The sequence below is a fragment of the Stigmatopora argus genome, chromosome 23 (assembly GCF_051989625.1).
Source record: "Stigmatopora argus isolate UIUO_Sarg chromosome 23, RoL_Sarg_1.0, whole genome shotgun sequence".
In the NCBI taxonomy this organism is placed as follows: Eukaryota; Metazoa; Chordata; class Actinopteri; order Syngnathiformes; family Syngnathidae; genus Stigmatopora; species Stigmatopora argus.
The window spans coordinates 6,145,950-6,171,512 of NC_135409.1; the positions used below are offsets into that span (position 1 = coordinate 6,145,950).

The 25,563-nt window shown below is 39.1% G+C and overlaps 1 protein-coding gene and 1 long non-coding RNA gene across 2 annotated transcripts; one reads left to right on the forward strand and one right to left on the reverse strand.

Annotated features, from left to right (window-relative positions):
• Positions 1-3,367: 3,367 nt before the first annotated feature.
• LOC144068932 (PDZ domain-containing RING finger protein 4-like) lies at positions 3,368-20,566 on the forward strand. Its single transcript, XM_077593887.1, has 9 exons — positions 3,368-3,636; positions 11,824-12,053; positions 12,153-12,255; positions 15,247-15,351; positions 16,244-16,306; positions 16,798-16,899; positions 16,977-17,045; positions 17,954-18,931; positions 19,588-20,566. The coding sequence occupies exons 1-9, from the start codon at positions 3,568-3,570 to the stop codon at positions 20,149-20,151; spliced, it is 2,283 nt and encodes a 760-aa protein (XP_077450013.1). The 5' UTR covers positions 3,368-3,567; the 3' UTR covers positions 20,152-20,566.
• LOC144068935 (uncharacterized) lies at positions 4,664-23,638 on the reverse strand. The gene is made up of 5 exons (XR_013298337.1): positions 23,563-23,638; positions 23,426-23,480; positions 22,557-22,685; positions 16,455-16,586; positions 4,664-4,777 (listed from the first exon to the last, which is right to left on the reverse strand). It is a non-coding gene; the product is annotated as an uncharacterized LOC144068935 (long non-coding RNA).
• Positions 23,639-25,563: the final 1,925 nt, after the last annotated feature.

The window sequence follows — 25,563 nt, forward strand, 5'->3', positions numbered from 1 at the left end:
TCTCAGCAGCACTCTATTAACAATAGTTAAAAACTCATTACAGGAGGGTGAATAAAACAATGGGGAAGATAATTGTACAAGAGTACCCCCACTGATTCTAGATTTTTGTGCGAGAGTACAGTCTAATTGTCTTTTTAGCCAGATGAATGGCTCACAGTGGTAAATAATGTAGCGGCGTCGGGGGAGTGAGAGCCGTGAGTGCGGCACCCTTAGGCTTTTCTCACGCCGATGTGGTTAAGACTTAATTGAATGACGCCCACGTTTTGTCTTGTTAACTGAGCACTTAAGAGGACATGGTCAAAGTTTTCACTTGGATCTGTCCACTTGACTTTTCTTTCTTATTCTGTTGATTTTGGTCACGTCCTGTTGTTGTTTTTTGGCAATTCATACTGGGAAATGAGGGGGAAAATTTGGAATAACTGTTGATGGTTTTTTTGATGTCCTATTAAGGGTTAAGTACAATAAAAGCCAATTTTCTGTCACTGAAAGTCGGTGCTGTCTCTTTGAAGTGTTACTATTTTTGGTTAATGTTGGGTTTATTCTGGGATGTTACTATATGAAGCTATAAATTAATTTGTGGTTTATGTTGGGACCAAGTAAGCACGAGGACACTTCCCCCACAGCTGCTTTCGAGGCCAGTTAATTGTTTTCAGGACTATTGACTGAACAGGACACCTTGTTCCAGGCCGAGACTGTTGATCTGAGTTGGCAATGAAGATCTACAAGGGACTCTTAAATTGCTTTGACTTGGATTCCGGCAGATGGCGATAATCGCATTATTGTTTAAAAATACGGTCGCTCTATTTCCCTTATAAAGAAATTATATGTTTATTCGTGCAAATTCTTACGCAGTTGTTTTGGTTTCCGATACGCTCATGTCACATTGTATGCTTACTTGTGCAAAACCTTACGCAGGTGTTTGTGGTTTCGATCTAATATGAGTGTTGTGGCAGTTGTTTTTTGACCTTAATGGTGTTATTCGGTTAGCTTATGCAATCGTTTGAATCAGATTACATTAAATGTTTTGAATTATGCGCGACTAAATGGACAGAGGAGGATGCCGCTCTTCAGAATCCTTTTGAACGAAGGCGAGTTGGGAGTGATTTTCCTTGCAAGTTGTAGCCAGTGTATGTTAAAGATGTCTCCCTGTTTCATTAAAGTGTATTAATAATAAATCTATCAGTTAACCTTTGACTGAGCTGCAAATGAGCCAATGAGGGAGAGCGTTTGAACTTTTCCTAGTGGAATACGACGATTCCCACTGCAGACCTTGAACAATTTTGCCGCTTGAAGTTTTACAAGAGTCAGAGGAACAGGATAGCAGCGTGGTAAAAAAAGGGATGATAAAATTGAAACGATGGCCAAAAGAGGGCGATATGAACAATAAAAAAAGATGGTGGAGGTCATAAATGATATCGCCAGATGAAATGCCACAGCTCTACCATTTTATGTGAAAATTGGAGGGATGTTCTAAAGTTGTCCATCTAAATTGACAGGACGGGGGGGGGGTGACGTCACCTCATTCGAAAGTGTTATCTCGGGGGTTGTATCTGGCCGTGCTCCGTCGCCCTTGACTGCCCCGCTATGGTCCTTGTACCTGCATGTCTGGTGATAAGCAGGATGACGCATCTGCGCTGTCTTCTTCGTCGATTTTCTTGTGAATGTAAATCATGGTGACCCTTTGGTTTTCACATTTTGTTACTGCCATCACTCGTTTCCTATTTACGATCTGTCATCTTTTTCATGTATCTGGGACCGTGGACCATCAGTCAGAGTTATCGGTTTCTTGTAGACCAGTATGTTTCTTCTTGTTGATGGTCAGAAGCTTCCTAGTTAGCTCAACTGATAGCGTCTCCCAGTTCTGATCTCTCTATGACCTCGACCTTGTCGCTTTATGATAACTGCCTCTTGAGGTGCAGCTTGAAAACGCCACTTTTTGCTCTTGGTTTCCCTCAGGACAAGTACTTTTGGGAGTCAAGATTAATACCGCAAAACCGCTAAAGGACAAAGACTTTTGGGAGTCAAAACCGCAAAAGGACGAAAGACTTTTGGGAGTCAAAACCGCAAAAGGACAAAGACTTCTGGGAGTCAAGACCAATACCAGGAGTATTAGTATTGTGCAAGTCAAGGACAAGACTTGTAGGAACTGAGACTAATTCAAAGACAAAACTTTGAGCAATTGAGACAGAGACAAGACCAATAATTGTTACGAGACCAGTAATCGCCAAGATTTTGGGAGTCTAAACCGCAAAAGGACAAAGACTTTTGGGAGTCAAAACCGCAAAAGGACAAAGACTTTTGGAAGTCAAAACCGCAAAAGGACAAAGACTTTTGGGAGTCAAAACCGCAAAAGGACAAAGACTTTTGGGAGTCAAAACCGCAAAAGGACAAAGACTTTTGGGAGTCAAGACAAAAATACGAGCAAGATTTCAAGGAGTCGAGTACAAGACCCAGACAAGACTTCCAGGACTTACCAGACCAAGACTTTTTGGAGAAGAAACCAAGAAAGACACAGACTTTTCAGCGTCAGGTCTAGGAGTCACGACCAATACAAGACCAAGACTTTACGGATTCGAGCTGAAGACTTTTTGCCCAAACACCAATTGGAGATAAGACAAGATAACTCAAACATAAATCAAGGGATGATTAAACTTGCAGGATGTTTGTGAGATTAAACACAAGGGGGTGATTACATTTTAGGGTGATGAGGTCAAGGGTGTCAGAGGTTAGAAATATCTTTGTCGTGTACTGGTTCCATATTTTTTTCCATGTTTTTTACTGGTCTAAAAACATTGGGTATCAGATTTGCCAAACAACTTCAGCATTAGGAGATCCCGATTTGCCAGTGTTTGCCAAGTGGTCCAGAAAACCTTAACCTCACAAGATTGCAGGTCAGTTTAACACTCTCAATCACCCCTAGCTATCATAATTGTGTAAAGGAGGTTCCATTGTAGTCATGGCGTAAATATTCATCAAAGCAAATCCCCCATCTTTCGAGTGAGGCCAGTTGGACTGAGAGCTCATTTGAAGCCAATCAATAGTAGTCTGCGTTTCTTCCTGTGTGTCAGCCCGGTCCGATGCCCTTGTCAAAGTGTCGGCGCGGCATCAGTTTGGTGACTGCAAAATCTATGAGAGTGGAGATCGATAACCACGCCAAGTCTGATAGCATCTTGCGTGCCAGATGATGACCAGATTGAACATTAAGACACTTGTATGGCTCCAAGAAAGAAATACACCTGCGCACCAATGAAACGGCTCCTCTCTCCACCAATGAAGAGGAAGCCCACCCGCACGGGAGGAGGTGTGTCCGCCCGAGCCAAAAGTCTGCGTACGCGCCAGCGTGCGCTCACACGGTTAGACGGCGGAGACGAAAACAAGCCAGGCGCTTTGACTCATCCTGGCGAAGGACGCAAAATTCCGCCGATAGCGAAGCAATGCGCGTCTTGGCACGTAGCGGGGGATTCCTCTGAGGTATGCGAGTGACGAGCCGAGAAGCAGCAGCGCGTTTCGGCCCCGCGGGGGAGCTCAGGCGCGCGGGCGCCGGATTCTGCTGTCTCCCTGGCAACCATGGGCTGCAATTTGTGCACCTTGCGGAAGCGGGAGGAGCACTACAAGTTGCTGTATGAGATTGCACAGGTGAGCCGGCCGGGTTAGGTAATTCGCGGAACTAACATGTGGGGATTTCAACAGATTATGAGCCGTTTAATGTATCTACTAATCATGCAGGGGTATCAAACTCGGGTTGGTTCGCGGGCCGCATTAACGTTAACGCCATTTCATGTGGGCCGGACCATTTTAGATATCATATTTAGATTTTTTTTAATAAATGGATTAAAAGAACTGGATTAAAATCCCTGAATACTCATTTTTTATAGATCTAAAACAATGTTTATGTTAGCTTTTTTTTAATATATTTAGATTTTACAAAATGATTTTTGAACTAAAAACACAGAAAAAATGGATTAAAAAATAACAATTATTGATTTAAAAGGGGGAAAATCAGGAAATTTAATATACATCTATACTCTTCATTTTCATTTGATCCTAAAACAGAAAGTCGGCACTCATGATTTACTTCCTCGGGCCGCACAAAATGATGCAGCGGGCCAGATTTGGCCCCCGGGCCGCCACTTTGACACCTGTGTACTAATGTTTGCAGTGTAGTTTCGTATTATGTTTCATTTGGTAGCATTTAAATGCTAGTCATTTCTCGCCCATTTTATTAAAAAGGCAAACTTATATGGGCAGCCCGGCCACCACTTAAAGGTACTTTTGTTTAAAAAAAAAACAAGACAAATGTTTGAAGACAATTTGATCAAAAGAACGATGTCCGATTTTGACCCGCGTTTTTTTTTTAAATGCAATAATTCTGTTTTGTTTTGGAAAGAATATGTTCTTTGTTTACACTTGATGTAACAATCATTTCAGATATTTTGATCCCATTTGCTTGTAACATTTAACAAAAAAAATACAAAAAGATTCAATTTAATTGATTTCCTGTCAATACCAGCCAAAGAGTTAACCGGCTATCACAATAGTTGTCAATTTATTTAACAAGTAGATTGATGGTGAAAGATTTATTGTGGCACAAAGATAAACCAGATTGAAACCAAACCAAAAAAAAATGGTGGTTTTGTCCTCTACCTCAAAGCGTTGGACTTACCCGCAATCCCCTCATCGCGCTTTCCTTTCATCATCCCTCAATTCTCAAATCTTCTCCATCCCGACTCGCTCTTGTTGTTCACCCGCCGAGCATCCTGGTTTCCACGGATACCGCCTGCGTGGAATAGAGATAAAAGATTTGTGGGGGAAGTATTGTCAGGAGATTAAAAGTCGCACACTGTCTTTTTTTTTCAATTGGTCATATTGATAATGTTTTATGGCAGCTTTATCAGCGTTTGTTCAAAAATATACAAGTGAAAGAAAAAAACGTATATTTTAGACGAGAACGACACCAATGATTGGATTGGATAACTTTATTCATCCCGTGTTCGGGAAATTTCGTTGTCACAGTAGCAAGAGGGTGAGAATACAGACACAGCAAAAGGCATTTTAGACATAAATAGATAGGTAATAAGTAAGTTAAGAAATAAATACATGAATGAATATATAAATAAATAAGCGTGTTGCAGAAGTATATATATATATATATATATATATATATATATATATATATATATATATATATATATATATATATATATACACACATCTATACATATATATATACTATATATATAGATAGATATGTATATATGTATATATACACATATATACACATCTATACATATATACATATATATACATATATATACACATACACACACACACACATATATATACATCTATACATATATATACATATATATACTATATATATACACATATATACACATATATACACATACATACCTATACACATGTGTACACACCTATACATATACACATATATAAGCACATATATACATACATACACATAGATGTACATGCATACGGTAGGGCTTAACACTCAGCCATTTGTTTTGTTAAAGAGTCTGACAGCTGATGGTACAGCGTTAATAATGAAAGCAGTAAACAACAATCAGATTTGAGTATAAAATTCAACTAAGTACTTGATCAAAAAGACTGAAGTAATATGATGAAGATATTTTCTCCCAAAAAATCATCTTGAAAAATTCCTCACCTTTATAAAGATTCTCATCATTCTTAAAGAAAATCCTATTGGAGTGAGTCATCAAACATGTTATGTTTTGAATTTGCCTGTTTAAGCAGAAGTGTCTCATGTCTTAAGAGCTTCAAATACACTAATTTTCTTCAGGGTTGGCATTTAGTCCTCTTTTGAAAAGGGCAATTTTGCTTCCAATGAAACAAAATGGCATGAATAAACCATTTTTTCCATTGAAATAACTCAAGGAATTGTAGGAAGAATGACAGTATTTGATCAGAATGTAGGTGGACAAAATGGACAGATGCTTAGCCACATGTCCAGCCTGTTAGACGGCACCGTGGGGACTTTGGACCCTCTCTCAGTCCGGTCCAGTCCACACACATCCGGCCCCTCCATATGGCATTCTCAAACCAGATCAGGTGAAACCTCTACCGTGGGAGGGGTACAAAAATGGGAAACCACCCTCCTGTCCTGGCCCTGATAAGCCCAGAATGAAAGCCTTTCTGGGGGTGGTTTCAACGCTCACACCCCTGACCGATCTTCTTCCTTGCATAAAAAGTGAAAAGATCCACATAAATATGCGTATTTCTAAAAGGTCGCCAACACACGCCCGTGTTTATTGCGTGGTCTCTGGTTTACTTTTACGACTGTGTAAAAATGTCAACTCGGGTCTTTATGTGTGGTCAGAGGACTTATCAGTTGTTATCAGCCTGGGCCAATTAGCATTGGCCAAGATGATAGGATAAAGAATGATGGAAGAAAGGAAATGTGCCGTCTCATTTGGGATTTTTATATACGAGGCAAGGCAAATTAGGAGAGCACAAATCAACATAATTCAAATTCAAAGGAAGATTTTATAGCCTATTCCACTGGTGTCAATTCATTCTTTCTTAACAATACTGACGAACTATAGTAAGGCTTGTTTCTTTAAAAAAATAAAAAATACTATGTAAAGTAAAGCTTTTGTTTGTTCCCAAAAAACAACCATGTATCGTAAGGTTTTTTTTCTTTTAAAAAAAATGACCATATGTGAAAAAAAGCCTTACCATCGTCATTTTTAAACAAAAAAGAAAAAAAAACATACTATACATGGTCTTCTTTTTAAAGAAAAAAGCCTTAGTATATTTTTTTAAATGAAATAAAGCCTTACTATACATGGTGATGTTTCAAACCCTACGCCTACATGATCATTTTTTAAAGAAAAAAAATCCTGACAATGCGTTGTCATTTTTTAAGTAAAAAAAATGCCATATAGTCATGTATAGTAAGGCTTTTTTTCTTTTAAAAAAAGGCCATGTATAGTAAGGCTTTTTTTCATTTAAAAATATGACAATGTATAGTAAAGCTTTTTTTTCATCCAAAAAATGACCATGTATAGTAAAGGGTTTGTTTCTTTTTTTTTTAAATGACCATGTATATGTGAAAAAAGCCTTACCATACATGGTCATTTTTTAAAAAGAAAAAAACCTTACTATACATGGTCTTTTTTAAAGAAAAAAGCCTTACTATATATTTTTAAATGAAATAAAGCCTTACTATACAGGGTCATGTTTCAAACCATACATGGTCATTTTTTTAAAGAAAAAAAATCCTGACTATACATTGTCATTTTTTTAACTAAAAAAAATGACCATATAGTCATGTATAGTAAGGCTTTTTTCACAGCTATACACGCTCATTTTTTAAAGAAAAAAAAAGCCTTACTATACATGGTCTTTTTTTGGGGGTTGGAAAAAAAAGCCTTACAATACATAGTCATTTCTATCTATTTTTGGGTATTATCAAAAAATCCCAAACAAAAGAAAAGTGGTGTTGATGAAACTTGCTAATATCACTCCTCGAAAAAAAAATACATTTTTTCATTTTCTTGTTTACGCACGCCTTTTAAGAGTAGTTTTTACTTCTGCTCCACTAAAGGGCAAACTTCAGATGAATAATTCTAATGAGTTAGATATTCCATCAATATAAACACACAAGTGAAATGAATTTAAAAAAGTTGCTCAGATGGAAACATTGAGTTCCCACTCCAGGCTTTTTTTTTTGTTTTATGCTAAGAGACACCACATGAATCTTTGATACTGTTCCTTCGGCTTTCGAGGAAAATACTTCACTTCTCTAGAGTTTCATGCAAATGATCTTTTCTTGCCTTCAGACAAAATCTTTTTAGTTGCTTGTAAATTGTCGAAGATTGAAGTTCATTTACGGTAAAACTACTCAAATGATGCTAACAAACAAGTTATTGACGAACACGTCACTTTTGATCTTTCATTTTACAGTCAATTTTTGACCAATTTATCACCCTAATTTCAGTATATCATAAAGCACGTTTTACGGATGTCTATCTAGTTTTCATTACTGATAAGGTTCGACTTTTCAATCTATTTTCAACACCCCATTAAGTTCCCAAAAATGGATCCTCGCCTAATAAAGTGCACCAGAAGCACGTTTAACCTGGCAATTTTCTATTCTATACATTCACCTTGTGCTGGGGACGAATACTCCAGCTTCATATTGCTTTCCAAAAACATGCATGATTTTTACATTTTTTTGGACTTGGTGGAGAAAAAAAAAAACGCCTGGAAACCTGCTGATTTCTTTTTTTTTTTTATCCTCCGAAAGAAATATATCAAACGAATCTCTATTCATTTGGAATTCATATCCAGAGGGGAAGGCTTAGCTCCAATCCGGATGCAGGACTAATTGGCTGTTTTTTTGCACCCATCTTAAAAAAGTGAAAACTAAAACTGGTGAAAGACCCTCATTGCCACTTGATTGGATCACCTCGTCTCCTTGAACCCGCGTTTTTTTATGTCCGTGAGCGGGCAGTTTTACCGCTTGCTCGCCGTGTGATTTGCATTTTTGGTTAATTGACTCCCATTAAATGTCTTGTCACTTTGATTCATTGCTGCAATGCTGAAATAAAAAAACATTTACATTTGCACCCAGAGCTAATCCCGCTTTGTTCTATCGGTAGCGCGCTAATGTTGCTACAACAGGATCGAAGGATTCACTTAAAATAAAGGCGTAGGCTACTTAGTCAAAAGTCCAATCATTCATCATGTCATTTTTGCTTGCGCATGATTGACATAAAATAATGTGACCTTGAGTTTGACACCAGTATTTAGAATATGTTTGAATATTTCCAACCGTTCATTCAGACAATGGAGGTACAAAAGAATGATATTAATTGACATTTCAAATAAATGTTTTTTTTCCCGCTAGTCGGTGCGAATGGCGGTGCTTGTTCGCTAATACGAGAGGAGTATTTAATACTTCTCCTTGGCAAGTGGTCGTACGTTATCCTATTGTGAAGACATTTGTGTGCATTATTTTGGGAATATTTTGAAGGGAATAAAAACTGAAACAACCCTCGATATTGATTGAAAGTCAGGGTGGAGGCGGAGCAAAAAGAGCCAACCCGGGAGAAGAAAGGTATCAAAATGTCAACCAGAATTAGAATTAAGTTTAGTGTTAGGTTCGATTAAACTTATTTTTGAGTGTGTCTACATCGTAATCCAAGTTCAATTAAATTTGTTTATGTTATGTTACGAGCGGGTTGCCATGCAAAAAGACCCTCCTTCGAAATCCGTATAATTTTAGTACTATTAAATACATTTAAGTAATATTAAACCACTAGTTATGTGTTACTTTGATAATAGATGGCGAATTAGAACAAATAAAACATTTTTTCCAATCCAATATCCTGTTTTTGGTGTTTTTTCAGAGGGTTGGAACGAATTCATTTGTTTTTAGTTCATTTCAATGGGAAACAAAATTATAATTAAGTTTAGTGTTAGGTTCGATTAAACTTATTTTTGAGTGTGTCTACATCGTAATCCAAGTTCAATTAAATTTGTTTATGTTATGTTACGAGCGCGTTGCCGTGCAAAAAGACCCTCCTTCGAAATCTGTATAATTTTAGTACTATTAAACACATTTAAGTGATATTAAACCACTAGTTATGTGTTACTTTGTTAATAGATGGCGAATTAGAACAAATCAAAATGTTTTTCCAATCCAATATCCTGTTTTGGGTGTTTTTTCAGAACGAATTAATCTGTTTTTAGTTCATTTCAATGGGAAACGTTCGTTTGAGTGACGAGAAACTCGACATACGAGCGCAGTCCCGGAACGAATTAAACTCGTATCTCGAGGTACCACTGTACTTGGTTAAAGGTTGGATTAATTTTTCTCAACTGGGCATACTCTAATCCTCAAATGACTTCCAGAGTGGCTTTTCCATCCCCAAAATGTCTTCCCTCGTGACACAGTCGCCAGGCAAGGGTCAATGTGATTCACTTGAGCCTGCCAGTCAAAGCCCCCCTTCGACTTTTATTATTGAAATGGGACATTTATGACAGCTACGCTTTTCTCAGACGAGATTGAAGCAGATTGCGGTTAGCGTGCGGCCACCTGCGCTCCGTTCTCTTGTCACAAGGCGCCTATTCGCCCCGAATAGAAAAACACTTGGAGTGAAAGATCCCAACAATCGTATAATCTGAAGGCACGGTTGACGTTGAATAGCTCGAAGCTTATTGTCCTCTGGCCCATTGTGAATCCTTTTCAGTCACTCTAGCTTTATCAGCGCAGTTAATGCAACAAGCACATTGTATGTGTAAGTGTGTTAAGCCTTTCGGGAGATGATGTCGAGTATGAAGAATGTTTCTTTTTTTTCGGGAGCAAACAATAACGCCAGGATATCTGACAGATTCAGCGATGAGTTTTCATTATCTCCCCGCGACAAACAGCAACAAAACGGCATCTCTTATCGGGAAAAGATAAAAGCCACTGAGACATTTTAAAGGGGTCGACTCGTGAGCAGATTGGAGGCCTCGGGCTGACCTTCAGTGAGCTACTTTTAACCCCAATTTTAAGACATGTGGGATGGGAAGCAGTCGTGGTTGACGATGGGTTTAATTATCAGATGACAACCAAGTGACCTAGAATGTTTTTTTTTTGCTATCCACATCACCCTAGGAAATCTTTTGTTTAGCATGAGTCCATTATTAAGTCAATATAGGATTGAAAGTATACATAATATTCAAAATAAATGCAGTGTTTATGGCATATGTGTCAAAGTGGCGGCCCGGGGGCCAAATCTGGCCCGCCGCATCATTTTGTGTGGCCCGGGAAAGTAAATCATGAGTGCCGACTTTCTGTTTTAGGATCAAATTAAAATGAAAAGTATAGATGGATATTAAATTTCCTGATTTTCCTCTTTTTAAATGAATAATTGTAATTTTTTAATCCATTTTTTCTGTGTTTTTAGTTCTAAAATCATTTTGTTAAACTAAAAATATATTTAAGTTGGGGGCTCCTTGCCATAGTTGTCCTATCGACTGATTTATTTTATTTTATCGTGATAACAATTTTAGTATTGGTCCATATATAAAGCGCACTGGATTATTAGGCGCCCTGTCTATTTTGGAGAAAATTTAAGACTTTTATGTGCGCCTTATAGTCGTGAAAATACGGTAATAGATCTAATGAATTAGTCCTAATTCAAAAAATGAAAAATCAGTCTCCAAGAATCAATGCATCTACATCCCTAGAATATATCTATTTAAAAAATAATTCCGGTACATCCACGAATGACGAAGGAGTTGCCATTTTAGCTAGTCTGCTCCCCAAGAAGAACAACATAAACATTTTTTTAGGCCTTTTTGCTAGTGATGAAAAAACATGGAACAGTATGCTATTAATTGGCCCATTTTGAAGTCAATCTCTTTCTTTTTGCAACTATCACATCATGGCAAATTGAAAATGAATTGGATTGTCATCGTTAAATCATGTCTCCGTGCATAGAGTTAATAAATTGGCTGTTTATACACTTGCTTTCAGGTTAGCTGACATGTGTCCGTCACTTTGACGTCCTGGGGTGAGCACGATCACCCCCACTTCATTCCCATGCGGCGCACCCTTTTCATATCTTACAGGGAATAATAAAATATATACTACCTACTGCTGCATGAAATCTGTTTCATTATTATTTATCTAATAGGCTCACTGTGGTTAATTAGGATGCAGGGTAAATAAAACAGATTTATATCAGATGAGAAATATGAATAAATGACACTAAGGGGGGTTCTTTTGGTGTCATATTTTATCATTATAGTATTTGACTGTGCTGTAACTTTACGGTCGTCTTCCCTTAGGTGAATAGACGTCATTTCTCCAAAGTGGAGCAGGATGAGAACCAGGAAGAGGCTATAAGGCGAGACCCCATTGTTGTCCAGGTCGGACAGTTTCAACCGTCGCGGGAGTCGTGCGTGAGCGACGTCTGCACGCAAACAGATATCACCTTCGAGCATATTATGGCGCTAGCCAAGCTCCGACCGGTGTCGCCGCCTGTGCCTGATGTCTGTCCATTCCTTTTGTCTGACAGGTTTGTGCTACTTGATCTAATGGCCTGATGAGTCGTTTAATTTTACGTTTTTTAGTCCTGGAAATGTGTTCAAATGATGCTTTTTTTTTTACTTATCAGCTGCCATTCAATCCACACCATGCAACATGAGTTCTATGAATGTCCAGAGTACCTGTCAAATATACCGGCTGAAGTGGAGCAGACAGGAGAATATGTTTATGAGGTGCATATGCATTCCATGTTTTGATATTATATGACATTTTAAGGCACTGTGTCAAAGTGGCGGCCCGGGGGCCAAATCTGGCCCGCCGCGTCATTTTGTGTGGCCCGGGAAAGTAAATCATGAGTGCTGACTTTCTGTTTTAGGATCAAATTAAAATGAAGAGTATAGATGTATATTAAATGTCCTGATTTTTCCCCTTTTAAATCAATAATTGCAATTTTTAAATATTTTTTTCTGTGTTTTTAGTCCAAAAATCATTTTGTAAAATCTAAAAATATATTTAAAAAAGGCTAAAATAAACATTGTTTTGGATCTATAAAAAACTGAATATTCAGGGCTTTTAATCCAGTTCTTTTAATCCATTTATTTTAAAAAACTAAATATTATATCTAAAATGGTCCAACCCACGTGAAATCAAGTTGACGTTAAAGCGGCCCGCGAACCAACCCGAGTCTGACACGATTCCCACAAGCGTTATGCACTTGTATAAAGAAAATTGGTCAGCAGTTTGACAAAAACTGCAAACAGTGCACAAAGGCACATATTTTTTGCACTATGAACACACACAAAAAACGGAATTAACCAAATAAATGGGCATCATGTCCTATGGTGTGAATGTAGGCTAATTCACATTGTGATATCAAAGCTCAGTTTAGTATACTTTTGAACTCATTCTGAACCAAACCGGTGCTACACACACTGTAAACTATTACTCTAATGACCACACGAGAAAACGTATTATTTTTGTGTGCGTGCCATTGCAACACATACATTAGAGCCGGCCAAAAGAGGGCCCACGGGTGATTGTCTGTGACAGTGACGGGTCACCGTCAACCGTTAATGGGGACTTCCTGGTTCGGCAAACGGCATCGTGGGTCATTAGGGCTTCCTAGCTGCCAGATGAGGCCTCGCGTGCAGCGCGACACGGATGAGAGGGTCCGCACAATCACAACAAGGTCAGATTGTCAGACAGGTAGCACATTTCAGCAACCTCGCTTAGCTCCGTCCACTCGTGTGTATCTAACTGCAACATGGAGGGCTTTCAGACTAGATGAATGAGACAGTACAGTCCCTGGAGTCCCTTGATTGACAGTCCAGTAATGCGGCATGGAAAAACTCAAGGAAAAGTTTGCAGAGGATATAATGGCTAGCCAGGAGATAAACAATACTTTTTAACAAGGATCTATGTGTAACAGGTCTGATGGTGATATTACTGCGGCGGTTGGGCGTCCTGACTACAGAGCTAGCACCCTTTAGCTCAGGGGTGTCAGACTCGGGTTGGTTCGTGGGCCGCGTTGACGTCAACTCGATTTCATGTGGGCCGGACCATTTTAGACCATTTTTAGATTTTTTTTATTTAAATGGATTAAAAGAACTGGATTAAAAGCCCTGAATATTCAGTTTTTTATAGATTTAAAACAATTTTTATTTTAGTTTAAAAAAATTAGATTTAAAAAAAATGATTAAAATTGAATATATACATCTATACTCTTCATTTTAATTTGATCCTAAAACAGAAAGTCCGCACTCATGATTTACTTTCCCGGGCCCCACAAAATGATGCGGCGGGCCAGATTTGCCCCCCGGGCCGCCACTTTGACACATCTGCTTTAGCTTAAAGCCGTCAATAAAGTTCTTAAAAGAGTGAGGTTTTCTAACCTTCTACCTGCACAGCAGTTGCTACAGTCGGTCTTGGGTGAATAATTAGTTAGTTACCATGTTTAACTGTCAAAATACTTCTCGCATCTAGACGTACAACCGAATTTAAAAAAGCAATATCGACCGGTTTTCCGTTTTTGATTTTTTTTTTTAAAAAATCGAAAAATATGTACAGTATAATTGGCAATGAGAAAAAAAATCAGGAATTTGATTGTAAATTTAATCTTTTTTTCAGTGTGATTGAAACCATTTTCTGTGGATTTATGGTTTTAATGTTGATGGTAATATGAAGAATTTTCTTGGTGTAATCAAAGGTCATTGTACAGTGGAAAAAAATCCCCAAATATCAGAATCGATCATGTCGACGATACGTTCCATAAGCGTGTGCAAATCAAATCATGGTTGCATTGACTCCAAATTAATGAGGACATCTTGTTCTACAGATAAGGCATACGCAGGTCCTCACAGTATGGAGGCAATGAACATTAGCTGCGGCAATCATTTCTTTTCAATTAGACGTAATCGAAATGTTAAGTGGCAATCAAGCAGAAATGTTTGGAACAGATGTTACAGAGAAAAAGGCACATACGCCGCCGTGTGCCATTTCTACAGGCGCTAAATGGGATCTTTGCACTTAAATGAAGATGGCAAACTCACACCATGCCATTGGTGGCAGCATAAAATGAGATTAGATGTCACGGCTACCTTGATTGAAATTAGACCTAATCACATCTTGTTGATTTGCTGTACCATTTTTCTCCACCCAAGCCACTTCAGCTTGGCAGCATCCCTTGTCGGTGGCGTCTGATCCTAATTTTACCAGTGGCGGTCCATGCATTTTCTCGTAGCGCCTTCAACGAGTAAAATCCACTTCCTAGCAGCGTTTAATGATTAAATACAAATACTGGAGCGTTTCAGACATTACAACCGGGCCGGGGGGTTATTTTCCCGGGAAAAGACAGCGATGGACGTCAATGGCGAAATGGCAAAAATTGCACTAAAATTGGGTAAAATTCACTTCCTAGCAGCATTTAGTGATTAAATACAAACACTGGAGCTTTTCAGATATCAGAACTCATAGATATCTGTTATACACGATAAAGATGCGGCAAAAAATACAATGATAAACAGCCTCATGTCTTGGCCACCTGGCTTTCTCGAATCTCGAAATTTGTCTGGTATCTCGAGATAATTATTTGCTCGAAATTTTACCCGTATCTCGAAATGCTCGTATGTCAGGGTGCTCGTATGTCGAGGTATCACTGTATGTCTTACTATTGCATCTTGAATATAATGATTCCAATAAATTGAGATTATTGCTTTCTCCAAAAGGAAGTGGAGTTATCCAAGCAGCAGACTCATGAAAAGCTGGGCCTGACATTGTGTTACAGGACCGATGAGGAGGAGGAGGAGGACATGGGCATTTATGTCAGCCAGGTACATATCTTGTTCAGACACAATTAGCAAGGTTAACTATAGAGACCAATATGCACAATAGCCACCAAGAAAATGCTAGCTTTCGTCCTTTGTTTCAAAATGCGAACATACCGTATTTTGTCGACTATACGGCGCATCGTATTTATAGCCGTAGTGTCAGTAACGAGTGCTATTTCTGTATTTTACACACACAAAGGACGCACCGTTTTTATAGACGCAGCCAGGCATAGCAAAATATACACCGGCTTAAACATACACGCTACACTCACACGCTAAAAACACGTTTTTAAAAAGGCAACAGAAGCAAAACCGAGTTCGGTTGTACTTTTTTTTAGCCATTTTACAATGTACTCACGTCATCATCACCCACAAATCCATCAAAGTCCTCATTTTCTGTATCTGAATTGAACAATTGTCCAAATGAGTCATCAAAAACACTGAGTTTTATACGTTCGTCCAGGCGGCCACAATCCATTCGCAAATAGTAGCTAGCGTAACTATTCCAACGCTGTCTTCCATGCTTCGTAAAGCTGTGTTGATGCCGATCGCCAGGCCAGAATCCATTGGGTGTATTGACAAAAGAACTACATACTTTTTCTACGGGGAAAATAGTAGAGTCGGGGGCTGCTTGCCGTAGTCGTGAGAGCCGTAGAGGATGATGTACCCTATCGACTGATTTATTTCATTTTATCTTGATAACAATTTTAGTATTGGTCCATATATAAAGCGCACTGGATTATAAAGCGCACTGGATTATAAGGCGCCCTGTCTATTTTGGAGAAAATGTAAGACTTTTATGTGAGCCTTATAGTCGTGAAAATACGGTAGTCTTTGTTCAAATGAATGTTTGCTTTCACTGTGCTATCACTAAAATGTGTGTGTTTACACGCAGGTGGAGCCAGACAGTTTGGCCGCGAGAGACGGCCGCATTAAAAACGGAGATCGTATTTTACGAGTGAGTTCCCAGAAGGCGTGTTTAGGTTCTTATTAAGTGAGAAGAAGCTCTACCATTAAGTTGCAAAAACAGATGATTTCCTACCGACGGGACATGGTGTAAAAACAAAAGGCTAGCAAAAAGGAAAACAAAAAAAAGCTGTACTCACATCTAGGGCAATCCGTTTTCATGCTGTAGTGTTTTGGTGAAAGATCACAGGCCTCACTGTCTGCTGTCCTCGCAGCCCTATTATCCCCTTATGGCAGCTCCATTACTCCAGAGGAGAAAAGATGAACACCGCCTGTCAAAGAAGAGTTAATTGCGTAGTGAGTAAAGACTCTGGAGAGCTTGGACGGTGCGCTTGCTGCACCTGTAGAGGAACATGCTTAGCCACATAGATAATGATAGCTGGGAGGGTTACTGATCGTAGTGATGTGAGGGTTAAAAAAGTGATTGGGTTTGTTGGACAAGCACACAAAACCTAATTTTACAGATATGCTTTTTGTGCGCAGATAAATGGCCAGGTGGTGCAGGACCGAGAGAAGGCCGTTTCTTTGTTGGCAAGAGAAAATGCGAAGAGCATTGTCCTGCTGGTGGCAAGGGCGGAGACACAGGTCACCGTCATTGCCGTCCGTGGTGCCGATTGGTCTAGGTTCTTGTTTTTAAAAAAAGATTTTGCTATGGTCTTCAGATGGAGGATGATGTATGGCTTGATGAGCAGCTGAAGATGGAGAAAGATTGCAACCGCAGACAAGACGGGGTGAGAATTGGTTAAGGCACATGTGTCAAAGTGGCGGCCCAGGGGCCAAATCTGGCCCGCCGCGTCATTTTGTGTGGCCCGGGAAAGTAAATCATGAGTGCTGACTTTCTGTTTTAGGATCAAATTCAAATGATTATTGATGTACATTACATTTCCTGATTTTCCCCATTTTAAAAACAATCAATGCAATTTTTTAATCCAATTATTTTTCTTTTGTGTTTTTAGTTCAAAGCGCATTTTATAAGATATAAAAATAAATAGAGATATTTCCGTTTTCCACTTTAATATTGAACATCATTAAAAAATATATTTTGTTTCCATTTGAAATGAAAAACATGATTAAAAGAAAGTTTCCATTACTAAGAAAAAAAAGCTCAAATAAACATTGCTTTAGATCTATAAAAACTGACTATTGAGTATAGATGTATATTAAATTTCCTGATTTTCACCCTTTTAAATCAATAATTGTAATTTTAAAATCCATTTTTTTTTCTGTTTTTAGTTCAAAAATCATTTCGTAAAATCGAAAAATATATATAAAAAAGCTAAAATAAAAATTGTTTTAGATCTATATAAAACTAAATATTCAGGGCTTTGAATCCAGTTCTTTTAATCCATTTATAATAAAAAAAATCTAAATATTATATCTAAAAAGGTCCGACCCACGTGAAATCAAGTTGACGTTAAAGCGGCCCGCGAACCAACCCAAGTCTGACACCCTTGGGTTAAGGGAGCAATATTGAAGTTGAGTAGCCAAAAATGGTAAAGCAACCAGGATTCAAAAAAATAATAATAATTGAAGAGTACATCCCCTTCACCTTTGGGCTGCCAGATAATGTCTCTTGAAATAGTAGAAATCAGACTTTAAATACAGATTGAGAATATAAACAAATTATTTTTCCCCGTAGGCTCCAGAGGAAAGGACAACCGATACGGCGACCTGTTCGTCCACCAGCCAAGACAAAGACAGCGGGTTCGGATGCAGTACAGACAGTCCCGAGCACCAACCATTATTGGCCAGACTCTACAGGAGGAGTCCAGCTCAGTGCTTGAGGGAACAGTGGCGAGCCCAAAATCCACATAGCAGGCAAAGTATTGCGCTATCGCAGGACTTGCTGGCTGAAAGCCAAGGTTGTGAAAGCGAAATCTTGGGTATGGAGAATCACTTTCAGCAACTTTTGGAAGTCAAGTGTCAAATCCGCAAAGGCGTGGAGTGTGGCGTGTACTCCATCCGACACAGTATCGAGTGCAGCCTCATGGAGCAAGGAGGAGGGGACGGAGATAGCGCTGAGGAGGCTGAGCAAGGTGAAGGAGTGGAGCAAGAGCTAAGGATGTTAAATGAAGAACTCCGCAGCATTGAGCTGGAGTGTCAGAACATCATGCAGAACTGTCAGCTCCATCAAACGCAAAAGACGAACACCTCCGTGTCTGCGGTTCCCTCGTATGGTCGGAAGCACAAGAGGCTAGCGGACATCCACGAACACCCTCGGAGTGATAAAGACAGTTCCAGTCCTGACCATGCAGCAGAGAGTGTCCGGTCTTCTCCTCTGGGTGGCGAGCGATCTCCCGTGCACTCTCTCCAGAGACGAGTTGATCTTACCAACCAGAGGAACCTCCAGATAGCCTCGACAAAGCCTTCTCGTTCTCTCCCCATACCAAAGTCTCAGGCCGCACTGGACCACAGTGTACAAGCAGATCCATGCAGCATTTCTTCAAGCAGCCCGGACCAGAGTAACCCATCTCGATCTGGGTCCGACCCGGCGTTACCCGCGGATGACGAGCGTTGCGAGAAGAAGCGGAAAACCAAAGATCTAAAACCAAGACCGCAGTTTGCCTCATACCAAACTAGTCCTTACCACGGCTCACTCAGATCCCGACAACTTCAGGTTCGTATTTTTACAGCAACAGTTTCTATTCCAAGCAGTCTTAGTTTAGGGATAAAAAAATAAAAGTCACTCTACGTCACACATGGTAAAGCAACCGGGATTAAAAAAAATAAAAATAAAATAATAATAATAATAATTGAAGAATACATCCCCTTCACCTTTGGGCTGCCAGATAATGTCTCTTGAAATAGTAGTAGAAATGATGGGCAAATACGACTTTAAATACAGATTGAGAAGAGAAACAAATTATTTTTTTCCCGTAGGCTCCAGAGGAAAGGACAACCGATTCGTAATTGGATTAAAAGCCCTGAATATGCAGTTTTTTTATATATCTAAAACAATGTATATTTTAGCTTTTTTTTATATATATTTTTAGATTTTACAAAATGATTTTTGAACTAAAAACACCGAAAAAAATGATTAAAAAAATTACAATTATTGATTTAAAAGGGGGAAAATCAGGAAATTTAATATACATCTATATCTCTCATTTTAATTTGATCCTAAAACAGAAAGTCGACACTCATGATTTACTTTCCCGGGCCACACAAAATGATGCGGCGAGCCAGATTTGGCCCCCGGGCCGCCACTTTGACACATGTCCCATAGACGAAGCAAAATGCCAATTTCTTAATAAATGCTGGTTTGTGTTCCAGAGCTACATGCAACTGCTACAACAGCACTCTTCCTTGGAGTATTCCCAGAGCCAGTTGAGCGTCCTGAGCGTCTGCCGGGATCCGCTCAACCGGGGAACTCGCTCTGGAGAACCGCGACTGGAGTGGAAGGTCAAAGTTCGGGCAGACGGCTCCCGCTACGTAGCCCGCAGACCCGCCCGCGACCGTATCTTGAGGGAACGAGCGCTAAAGATCCGAGAGGAGCGTAGCGGCGGCGTAACCACGGACGACGATGCCGCCAGTGAACTGAAGATGGGTCGCTACTGGAGCAAGGAGGAGAGGAAGCAGCATCTTCTGCGAGCCCGGGAGCAGAAGAAGAGGAGGGAATTCATGCAGAAGAGCCGCTTCGAGTGTCCGAAAGAAGGACTCGCCGAGGGCAACAAGGAGATCAACATCCTGGAGCTCAGTCAAAAGAAGATGATGAAGAAACGCAACAAAAAGATTCTTGATAATTGGATGACCATCCAGGAGCTGATGAGTCACGGGGCGCGAGTCCCCGAAGACTCCAAAGTCCCTAACGCCTTCTTGTCTGTGACCACCGTCTAGCTGTTTTTATAGTGCACTTTTGTCTTTTATACATGGTTGTAATATTATTATGGTGTCATTCCTTCACTTGAACATTTTTGGCGACTTCAGCCATTTTCCAATTTTGCTAACATTCCCAAGTTTGGTCAAATTCCAGTTTTGTGACTCCTCGCTAGCCTTACTCAAGGTGAACTTTTTCTACTGGGAATAAAAGGGGATATTTTTCACAATTTGTAACATTTTTTTACATTTTTTTTAAACACTGGTTGGAACTGCACACCATTAAAAATGAATGAATGTGATTTCAAATGTTCAACAGTGGTTTTATTGAATTTAGTGTACATTTTTGTTATTAATTATTACATGGCTACCTTTAAAGATGTCAATAAATGTCTCGTAGCCCTACTATTAAAATAAAATGGGTTTGACTCAGTTATTAAGCTTGACATTTATTAGCGCTATAATACAATTTGTATACAATTTCATATTTGTGCCTATCTTAAGTTGTTTTGATGAACCAATATGATGTCATCATGTTTACCGTATTTTCACGACTATAAGGCGCACATAAAAGTCTTAAATGTTCTCCAAAATAGACAGGGCGCCTTATAATCCAGTGCGCCTTATATATGGACCAATACTAAAATCAAATACGATAAAATCAAATAAATCAGTCGATAGAGTACACCATCCTCTACAGCTCTCACAACTACGGCAAGCAGCCCCCGACTCTACTATTTTTCCCGTAGAAAAAGTACTGCGCAGTGACTGCTGGGATATTAGTTCTTTTGTTAATACACCCAATGGATTGTGGCCTGTATACATCGACATCAACACAGCTTTACGAAGCATGGAAAGCAGCGTTGGAATAGTTACGCTAGCTACTAGCTAGCTACTATTTGCGAATGGATTGTGGTCGCCTGGACGAACGTATAAAACTCAGCGTTTTCGATGACTCATTTGGACAATTGTTCAATTCGGACACAGAAAATGAGGACTTTGATGGATTTGTAGGTGATGATGACGAGAGTACATTGTAAAATGGCTAAATAAAGTACAACCGAACTCAGTTTTGCTTCCGTTGCCTTCTTAAAAACGTGTTTTTAGCGTGTGTCCATATATTTAAGCTGGTGTATGTTTTGCCATGCCTGGCTGCGTCTATAAAAACGGTGCGTCCTTTGTGTGTGTCAAATACAGAAATAGCACTCGTTACTGACACTGCGGCTAAAAATACAATGCGCCGTATAGTCGTGAAAATATGTTATATATCAAATATTCATGAACAAAATTCGAATAGGCATGTTAGCATTTTTCCAAATTGACGATGAGACTAAAAATTAAAATCCCTTATTGCTGTGAAACAAAGCTTTAATATTTTTATTGAAACCATTCCGCGAATCGGCTGTATTGTAAATCGTAACCGAGCCTATTTGAGGGTGATCAGAACCCATGAATTATAGCACATGGCACCATGCTAATGTCTCCTGATCTGCATATTATTGCTCCCTGGGAATCCCAAAAGTATTTTTAGGGTGTTGCCGGGCTGCGGTTTGCCAGATTTATGCATACTAACTGCGCAAATGTGGATGGGGGAGGCAGGGGTGTCCGTTTTCAGCTTGGAGGCATCCTTGCTAAACTCTACTTCCATTTCAAAGCGTTAGAAAGACGCCAGGGAAGTCTCCACATCCCCCGCGTCCGTCCACAACCAGTTGAAGAATTAATGAGACACATCAGAGTGGCGCCTTTGTGCATCACATTAAATCAGGTGCACTCTTTTTCAACAACGTATGAGCATTAACCAAGGACAACTCTTTGAAAAAGGACGGATTAACCCTAGTGATATAAATAAATATGTTAACTGTTATACCGTGCTATTTTTTTTCCTTTTTTTTTTTTCAGCAGCCAATCCAAGTCCAATCCACTGCTATTGGACGGCCCAAATTTAGCATTTCACGCTAAGTGACTGGTCAATGAAGACGAACGGTCGCTCTCACTTGGGTTTCTTTGCTGATCAATGATCAATCAATGAATTTTATGTGTGTTGCCGCAGTTAGTTGGAAAAACTTGATCGATTGCTGGGTTTGATTTATTTGTACTTGAATTATTCAGAAACAAGATATGGTACTGTATGTATAGTAGGGCTGCAGCTATTGATTATTTGAGTCATTATTAATCCAACCATGATTTAGTTCGATAAATCGAGTCATATTTAGCGTGCTGCAGACTTATTTTAGGAGATGTTAATGCAAGCATAACTACCCTTGGGTATGCTTGCATTAACATTTATTTTGACCATTGGTGCCAAGATTTCACTTTCAAAAGAGCATAAAACGGAAAAACAAAATACAGTGGTTCCTCGACCTACGAGCAGCTCTACCTACGACATGCTCGAGATACGATGAAAATTTCGATCAAATAAGTCGTACCTGTTGCCCCGGGTGCTGGGTCGGCGGTGAGTGCCCCGCTGTCATCGTGGTGGCACGGGTTCGAATCCTGCTTGAGTGCCCTGTGTCAAGAAGGGGAGCCGGCGTGTGCCCAATATATGATGTGAATTTCTGAGAAGATAAGCAGAAAGTCAGCTGCAAAAGAAAATATGGACCTGGGTGTAGATTTAAGCTTAAAAGGAAAAAATGACAGCCTTATGTGGGCCTCATTTATACTATGTACAATTCAATCCAGTGGCGGGCCGTCAGGGCCTTCAAGCCCTTCTCTGCTGTCCTAAGAAATATCTGAATCATATATTATATTTTGTCCATGAATACTTATGAAATAATTCCAAATTGTCTGTTAGCTTCCTTTCATTGCTTTCCCACCTGGTTGCACTGCACGGACCGCCACTGTTACAATCAATGCAGGCCAAACAGTGTGTGAATCACAAATATATCAACTTATAGTGTAGCACAACAACCAGACTTGGTATTTATGATTTCTCGAATTAGATCAAGCCATAGATGAGCAAAATAACATTAGAGCATAATTAAGCATTACAACTTACTGTCTTGCTTATTGCAGCTCAACATGAATAATCACAGCTTTTCAAATCGGCATAAATACACACTTTGTTGTCCTAACAAATAGGGAACGCAGTAGACATCGATATAAATGAGAATAATCGTCTTTTAGATGATTTCTTCGCTCGATTCCATACCGGATGATTGCTGCGCTCTTTCACGACGCTCACAAATGTTATAATATTCAACACTTCTAGAACTTTATTCGAACGCAACATCGTTGAGCAAAATCCAATATTAGCACAATTCATCTTAAATCTTGATATATGATATGCCTTGCTTACCGTATTTCAACAATATTGACTCGACAACGCCAATATAAACATTCACTTCTTTGTCCTAACAAGCAAACAAATATATAAACATCAATATCAATTCTATAATCATTCATTTATATGATTCATTGCATTGTATTTCGTACCAGACGCTAGCTTTGCTCACTCACGATGAGATGCGCACCTGACGACACTCAAAATAAATTACCATTCAAAAAAAAAAATTAATAAATAAAAGAAATCGGAATGATGTTACACACGGTTGCCATCAGAGGGCGGTAAATCCCCCCAAAAATCAATCAAACGAAATGCGGCACTTCCAAAACAAACCAATACACAAGGCGACTTTATTTCGAATCAAATTATTCTAAATTGTTCCCTTGACCATTATACATTCTACCAAATTCTCCTAATACTGCAATTTAAGGCTAATTATACTTTCCATTTACACAGAAATTCCCAGATACTTCTAAATAGTTTTTGTTGACCTAAATGTGCAACAGTCAGAGAAACATACTTATAATTCTGACTTGACATACTTAATTTTCTCTATATATCTAAAACATTTCTATTTCAATGTGTCAGTGAGAATAGGCTAAAAAGAAAGTTAAAAATGTAAATGTTTAATTAATTCATTAGACTAGAATGTGATTTGGTGAGAATTATTTTGGGTTGTTCTGCTATACGATATATATATATATATATATATATATATATATATATATATATATATATATATATATATATATATATATATATATATATATATATATATATATATATATATATATATATATATATATATATATATCAGTGGTACCTCGACATAAGAGCAATTCGAGATACGAGTAAAATTTCAACAAATATTTATCTTGAGATAAGAGACAAATTTTGATATACGAGCAGACAGATGCTGCTCATAACAACATCAAGGCCACTGGCTCTCTCCCCACAACTCCCTTGTGTAATGTCTCTCTGGTCGCAACTCCCTCTTTGTAATGTCTCTGCGAGCACTGGGCGGAGCGTTGCATTTTTCCAGTGTTTTTTTCCCCAGTTAGTCAATACAAGAGGAGTATATACTACTTCTCGTTGGCACGTGGTCGTGCGTTATCCTATTGTGAGGACATTTGTGTACATCATTTTTGGGAATATTTTGAAGGGAATACAAAAATCAAACAACCCTCGATATTGACTGAAAGTCAGTTTGGAGGTGGGTCAAATAGAGCCAAGAGAAGAAAGGTATGAAAATGTCAAACGAAATTAGAATTAAGTTTAGTGTTAGGTTCGATTAAACTTATTTTTGAGTGTGTCTACATCGTAATCCAAGTTCATTTCAATTTGTTTATGTTATGTTACGAGGGGGTTAGCGTGCAAAAAGCCACCCCCCCCCCGCCCTCTCCCTCTCTCCGTCTCTCTCGCCCTCTCCCCCCTTCGAAATCCGTATAATTTTAGTACTATTAAACACATTTTAGTAATATTAAACCACTAGTTATATGTTACTTTGTTAATAGATGGCGAATTAGAACAAATAAAACATTTTTTCCAATCCAATATCCTGTTTTTGGTGTTTTTTCAGAGGGTTGGAACGAATTAATTTGTTTTTAGTTCATTTCAATGGGAAACGTTTGTTTGAGTTACAAGAAAATCGACATACAAGCTCAGTCCCGGAACGAATTAAGCTCGTATCTCGAGGCACCACTGAGTATATCGACCTATATTTCTTGCAAAACATCTGTAAAACCACCACCACCCCCACCACCCAATCCCTGAAGAAAACACCGTACAAGGACGAATCAATTAACAGTGAACGAAAGGCAGATGGTCCTGAAGGACGTCGGTGTCTGCGCTTCAGGTGAACAACTGTCAAGTATCATCCTCATCCAATTCCCCCCATGACATACACATGTACAGAAAGCTCTCGCGGGGAGCCTTCTGCCAATACCGTACACGCCATGATGGCACAAAAGAGGCTGGCTGGAAGCTTTTTTGCACAGAGAGGCGCGTGAATATTTCATGTCGACACTATCAAACTGAATCGCAGATTAGCATCGTTCACAATTACCCCAGGTGACGCTTGAAAAGCTGCATTCTTGCACATTTCCAGTGAAAAATGTGTGTTCAACTTGGAAAAAGTGCACTTTTCCTAA